General features: G+C 46.3%; 1 protein-coding gene and 1 long non-coding RNA gene across 3 annotated transcripts in view; one reads left to right on the plus strand and one right to left on the minus strand.

The window, feature by feature from the left end:
* The window catches only part of SUFU (SUFU negative regulator of hedgehog signaling), a 208,261-nt gene extending 206,098 nt beyond the window's left edge, over nt 1-2,163 (minus strand). For both annotated transcript variants that reach the window (XM_074233818.1, XM_074233819.1), the window contains exon 1: nt 1,738-2,163. In XM_074233818.1, the coding sequence (XP_074089919.1) occupies nt 1,738-1,943 (206 nt within the window). In that variant the 5' untranslated portion in view covers nt 1,944-2,163. The remainder of the gene's footprint in view (nt 1-1,737) is intronic.
* Nucleotides 1,894-2,882, plus strand: LOC141521348 (uncharacterized). The gene is made up of 2 exons (XR_012477903.1): nt 1,894-2,347; nt 2,470-2,882. It is a non-coding gene; the product is annotated as an uncharacterized LOC141521348 (long non-coding RNA).
* Nucleotides 2,883-6,516: the final 3,634 nt, after the last annotated feature.

The following is a 6,516-nucleotide window of genomic DNA, read 5'->3' on the forward strand; positions in this document are numbered from 1 at the left end:
TGTGGCCTTGGGCGAGCCACTTAACCCCATCTGCCTTGCAAAAACCTAAAAAAAAAAAAAAAAGAAAAAAACACCAAGAAAAAGAGTAAGGTTTTAGATTTAGAGTCAGATGATCTAGGTTAAAATCCTGCCTAACATTTCTTTAGCTGGGTGACCTCAGGAACCATTTCTCAGTATTCTAATGATGTTTATCTTTCATTCTTGAAGAACTTACCATAACATCAGGGAGGTGATGCTGTGGCATGAATTGGATTTGAATGAGGGGAGTGCTGTGCTAATAAGTCACCAGACCCATTCTCCTCCTCCAGAGTCCAGTGTTGATAGGTCCAGTGGACTGAAGGGAATCAGGACAACTGGAAATGGCCCTGGATTCGAGGCAATATCTGGGTTAAGTGACTTGCCTACCGTCACAAAACTAGTAATTTCAAGTGTCTGAGATTGGATTTGAACTCCCATACTTCTAACTCCAAGGCCAGTGCTCCATCCTCTGCACTCTATAATTGCCTGAACAGATACTGCAAATACTGGAGCCTTCTTATCTGTTGCTTAGCCAACTTTTGAGCCTGCCCTGCTGCAGACCACTTGTTCCAGCATGGAAATCCACTAGCCAGTGTGACTTGCACAGTGGCATTTAAAGGGAAATGTAAGGATATTTGGGGAGAAGAGCTCAGTCCCTAAATGGAAAATCATAGGCCAAATGATTCAGAAATGCAGCTCACTTTACCCAACTTCCCTTTTTTTCCAATCAACTGATTCCAGAGCCACAAAAAGAGCAGCTTTCTCAAGGGGTCAGTTTCCAGGGATCTGCCCCTTCTTTCAGCCCCAAGGCTCCATGGACACCAAAGGGTGTCTTCCTTAAAGCAGTATTTACAAGCCATGAAAAAAAAAAAAACTTTTGTACCTACGTGGTACATCTTCTAGCTGAGACAACAGTCTCCTTTCCAGAACCCACCCATCATTACCAGTTTGTGTGTGATGGAAGAATTACAGAATAGGAGTCAGAGGGGGATTTCAGGGGTCATTTAATTATATGCCTCCCCTCTAAGATAATATCTCTTGGAGACTATTACAAAGTTTTTCCTTAAAATGGGAATTCACTGCTTTTCCACTCTCCCGGCCTCCCCAATATCTGTACCCTTTGGAGTCATGTGACAGCCCTTCAAGCATTCTACCCTGCTATTTTCTTATGGTCAAACACCCCCCCCTTCTCCCCCCCCCCCCCCCCGCCCTTATGCTTTGGAGCAATTTAAAAAAATCGTCTTTTAAAAACCAAAGAATTCGGAGCTTTGAAGAAATTTCGGAGTGCAAGTCCAACACTTTGCCTTGGGGCCACGCACTTGAGCGACCTGTCAGCGGTGAGGCGAGGGAGCCCGGGCCTCCAGCACCGGCTCCTCCTCACCCGGTGCCCCCGGGGATGGCACCTTAAAGCTCACGCACAATTTTTTCCTTCAACTTTATTTAAATTCACGGGGCGGCTCTCCCGGGCTCTCCTCCTCCGGCCGGCCACTTCCACACGCAGGGGAGGGGGCTCCCGCCCGCCCTCCCTTCCCCCACCCCGGAGGGGGCTGCGGCCCCCCCCCCCGCTCCCAGGACCCCCTTTTCTTCCGGAGCCCCCTCGGTTAACCCTTCAGTCCCCGCGGCTCCCCGCGGGCGCCGAAGCTTCACCCCCGCCTCGCGGGCCCCTCCCCCGCCCGCGGGGTTAACCCCTCCGCGCCCGGCCCCCCGCCCCGGGCTCACCAGTACTTCACGATGGCCGTGACCTGCAGCGGGTTGGGCTGCTCGGGGTAGAGGCGGCGGCACTCGCCGTAGATGGCGTGGAGCCCCGGGGGGAAGAGCGAGGCGAAGGCCGGGGGCGCGGCGGGGCCGGGGGCCGGGGCCGGGGCCGGGGCCGGGGCCGGGGGCGCGGCGGGGCCGGGGGCGCCGCTAGGCCGCAGCTCAGCCATCGCGGCGGCGGGGGCCGGGGCGGGGGGCGGAGGCTGGCACTGACGGGCACTCCGGCGGGACGGCGAGCGGAGTTCGTGGGTGCGACGCCCTGAGGCGACCGGGGCAGCAACGAGGTCCGGACTCCGCGCCTGCGCACGGCGCCCCCGTCCACCCAGGCCGCCGCCGCTGCCGAGTCTGCCAGTGGGGCGCCGCGGGGCCGCCGGGCGCCCTTGGGGGCGGGGCCCCAGCGCCCGCTCTCCGCGCGACCATTGGCTGCCATCTCCATCAGTCACAGGTGGGAAGGCGTGGCCTGACAATAGGCCCCGCCTCCACCGGGCAGGGATCTGGAGGCCGTTGGGGCAGTGCTGCCCCCCGGGAGCGCTCGGGGCTCAGACGCAAGCCAAGGGACCGCGATTCCGTCTCTGTGAGGACCCCCGCTGCCCTCCCCCTTGGAGCTCCATCCCAGCAGACTCTCCATCCATTCATTCATTCCTCTGCGTGGTATTGATGTTTTAAACAGTTTAGGCTTCCTTTCCCTATCTGCAGCGCCGGCGTCTTTGACCGTGTGTCCGCCAACGACCATCGAGACTCCTGAAGTCACCTCTGTCACTGACTTTTCCGTTTTGGTGGCTACGAGACCGTAAACTCCACAAAGGCAGGGGCCATCTTTTGTCGAAGAACCTCTACTAAAACCAACGGCAGTGTGCTGTGGTGGACTATCCCTGGTGTGATAGACCCTGGCCGGCTGCCTAGCCCTGGGCAAGTCGCTTAACCCTTGGATGCTCCCAGTTACAAGATGAGTGACCAGGCTGCATTAAAGAGAGTAGTTTCCATAACTGAAGTTCCTTTGCAGATAAAAAAAAGTCAGAAAGGTCTGAACCAATAAATAATAATATCTGCTTTTCTTGAAAAGAGGAGATAAAACTTGGAGAAATAAAGCTACTGCTCATTTTCCATAAGTACTGTGTACAGATAGGAATTTAATGTTTTTGATTATGATGTTATTTCTCTTTTATATTGAAAAGTTTAGTAAGAAATATCTGCTGTACCCCATAACCATTAAATTCTGTTATCAGGGGAAATCTTAGAAATTTTCTAAGATATCAGCTTAGAGATTTTTTTAAAATTTCAATAACACTTTTATTGATACAAATCATCTTGAATGTAAAATGAGACAGTCATAGGAACCAATCGAAAAAGAGGGGATTCAAAGGCAAGTATGATTAACAACTAAAGACTTGGGAGTGGGTATCCTAATAAGTAATTCACATTTGTGAAGGACTCTTTAAGGGGAGGTAGATAGGAAGCATTTGGCAACTTTCCCTATAACAACCTTGTAAAATAGATAGTGCAAGTATCATTCAAATTCTGGACATAGAAACTCAGGAAGGTTCAGAGAGGATAAATGAATTCAATGACTACACAACTAATAACTTAAAAAGCCAAGAAGAGTGTGAGTTTCTGCTACATCATGTGGTTTTGTTGCTATTTCCACAGAAGGATATACAATTCTGGCTCTCTACCAAAAGGAATGAGATGATGCATCAAACTCTTAAGTGCCTTAAAGGAAAGTTCTTAAGATTTTCATTGGATATTTATTTATTTAAAATAGTGTTCCCAGTACTGGGGATATAAAAATCAAAAAACCCATACTCACCTTCCTCATTGTAGAGGATACAGTATGTACACAAGTAACTATAATTAGAACACCTCAGCAACTGGAGAAAATCAGGAAGGCTTCAGACTGAGAAACAGAGATGAAAAGAAAATGCATACAAGTAATGGGGTACATGGAGGAAGACAAAGCATCCCATTTATTTCTTTTCATTTTTTCCCCCACTTACATGCAATGGTAGTTTTCAGTATTCATCCATTTGTTTATGAGTTTCACATTGTTCTACCACCCTCCTCAGGGCAGCTAACAATCTGGAAAAGTTGTATATGTACAATTGGGTTTAACATATTTCCATATCAGTCATGTTATGAAAGAGGAATTAGAACTAAGGGGGGAGAGGACCATAAAAGTGAAAGAAAAAAAATTTTTTAAAGTCAGCATGCAGACGCCATAGTTTTCCTCTGGGTTGTCTTTGATCACTGAACGGTTGAGAGGAGCTGTGTCCATCACACTTGATTCACTTCACAATGTTGCTGTTAATGTTTATAATGCTCTCCTGGTTCTGTTCATCTCATTCAACATCAGTTTGTATGGGATGCTGAAGACCCCTACTCAAATCGACTACTCAGGGGCTTCTCAAAGTTCAGAGCAGAAAGTCATTTATTAGAATCTTGCAAGAAGCAGACAGTCCTCCCAGGGTGCAAAGGGGACACCCAGGGGTGGAGGCTACCTGACAAACCTTAGCAGCCAAGCTTTATAGGCAAAAACCACAACCTTCCTAATTTCTGTTGACCTCTCAAATGATTGGCTCAAGCCTTGCAATAGCGTGGGGGATTTTTGTGGTTATGTCAGCTGCAATGATACCTGACATCTGCTCTCAGGGGATAGCCCTTGGAAACTCACCCCCCCCACCCCTTGACCTATTTTGAAGGGATAGTTCTTGGAAACTCAGACCCCCTGACCTATTTTGAAGGGACTGATAGTTCTTGGAAACTCAGACCCCCTGATCTATTTTGAAGGGACTGATAGTTCTTGGAAACTTGGGGCCCCTGACTTATTTTGAAGGGACTGATAGTTCTTTTCTTCAGACTGAGAGACCTCTACTTAACTCACTCAAGTTCATGCAAGTCTTTCCAGGCTTCTAAAATCAGACTGCTCATGATTTCTCTCAGAACAATAGTCAAAGTGTAATGTTTATAAATAGAACAGTTTGTTATGGTTTAGAGTGTGAAATAAGAGCTTGGAACAAGGAGGGCCTTAAAAGAGTTTGTATTTTATCTTTGAGGCCATTCAGAGCCAGGCAAGGTTTTAGAGCAAAGAAGGGGCATGATCAGACCTGAAACCAGAACCAAAAATTCTCATGAATGGCCTTTTTTTTTTTAGGTTTTTTTTGCAAGGCAAACAGGGTTAAGTGGCTTGCCCAAGGTCACACAGCTAGGTAATTACCATTAAGTGTCTGAGGTTGGAGTTGAACTCTGGTCCTCCTGACTCCAGGGCCGGTGCTCTATCCACTGTCACTACCTAGCCACCACCACCCCCCCATGAGTGGAAAATTAAATTTTATCTAGTTCAGTCTCCTCATTGTACATGGAGACCTGGAAAAGTTAAACAACTTGTTCTAGGAAGTGCAGAAACTCTCTTCCTAGTTCTAGCTATTCTATAACATCCTATGATCCTGGGGAAGTAATTTAACCTTTCTTGACCTCAGTTTCAACTATAATACGAAGGAGTTTGATTAGTTCCCTTTTAGTTGTAAAAGTTCTGTCAAAACCTATACAAATAGACTAAACAAAGTATAACTAGAACTATATGTTCTACTATGTACTATGAATGTTGAAGGACTGATTCTCAAGATTTTTTTTAAAAGATGTCAAAGGGAGAGGGGAGAAGTAGGCATTTAAACTACTGAAAATAGTTATTTGGAAATCAACAGTAAGTCCATATACCTATAAAGAACACACGTATCTGTCGGTATCCTTGATGAAAGTATGAAAAGGAGCAGAAAGGTTTTCATAAACCACGTTCTATAAGAGACCACATCTTTATAAATATGCAACTGACAAAAAAGGAACAAAGAATACGAGCTTCCACTTGTGTTTATTGTTTGTTGAATATTTTTAAAAAGCATTTGCTTTGAAAGAGTCAGATGCAATCTTAATGGATCTTCAAAGCATAGCTCCATTGGAAAAAAATCAAACGGGGAGGCTAGGTGGCACAGTGGATAGAGCACCGGCCCTGGAGTCAGGAGGACCTGAGTTCAACTCCAACCTCAGACACTTAATGGTAATTACCTAGCTGTGTGACCTTGGGCAAGCCACTTAACCCCATTGCCTTGAAAAAAAAATCTAAAAAAATTTTAAAAAATAAAACATTCCTTGTAGGATACAGCTTCAGAGATAACCTCTGATGATGACTACAAATGGACATAAATGCTTACTTACCATTTAGTCATGTAGGATGTCCAAAACACAGTCTAAACATAAGAGAAGCAACCTAAATGTTTTAAAGCTGCTTGTGTTTGCTGATGTCTTGGTGCGGATTGCATGAACACTATTAACTACAAAAGTTGCAAAACAAAAGATAGATTTTGAAGCCAAGTAAGAATGGGAAAGAAGGTGAGCCTACGAGTAGCAAGAATGAAAGTTAAGACTTACAAAGCAAGAACTTTTAAGTTATTATACTGCGAAGAAGAAGCTCTCGGTAAAATAGATCACGGACAAGTATGAAAATACTTTGAGCTACAGTCCCGTAAGACCACATGTCCCGGCATACATTTCGAATCCGCCTCATAAGGCTCATGGACTACAAATCCCATCATGCAACAAGGGTAAACCATTCGCGTCCCGTCTACCCTTCTCGAAACTACAAAACCCAAAGTGCTGCGTGAAGGAAAAACAGGTACCCATCATGCAAAGCTTGGCTCGATTGTGAAACGCTGAGAGCGGCTTTCCAAGAGAGGCTCCCACATAGCACACTGG

The sequence above is a fragment of the Macrotis lagotis genome, chromosome 4, assembly GCF_037893015.1.
Source record: "Macrotis lagotis isolate mMagLag1 chromosome 4, bilby.v1.9.chrom.fasta, whole genome shotgun sequence".
Taxonomy (NCBI): Eukaryota; Metazoa; Chordata; class Mammalia; order Peramelemorphia; family Peramelidae; genus Macrotis; species Macrotis lagotis.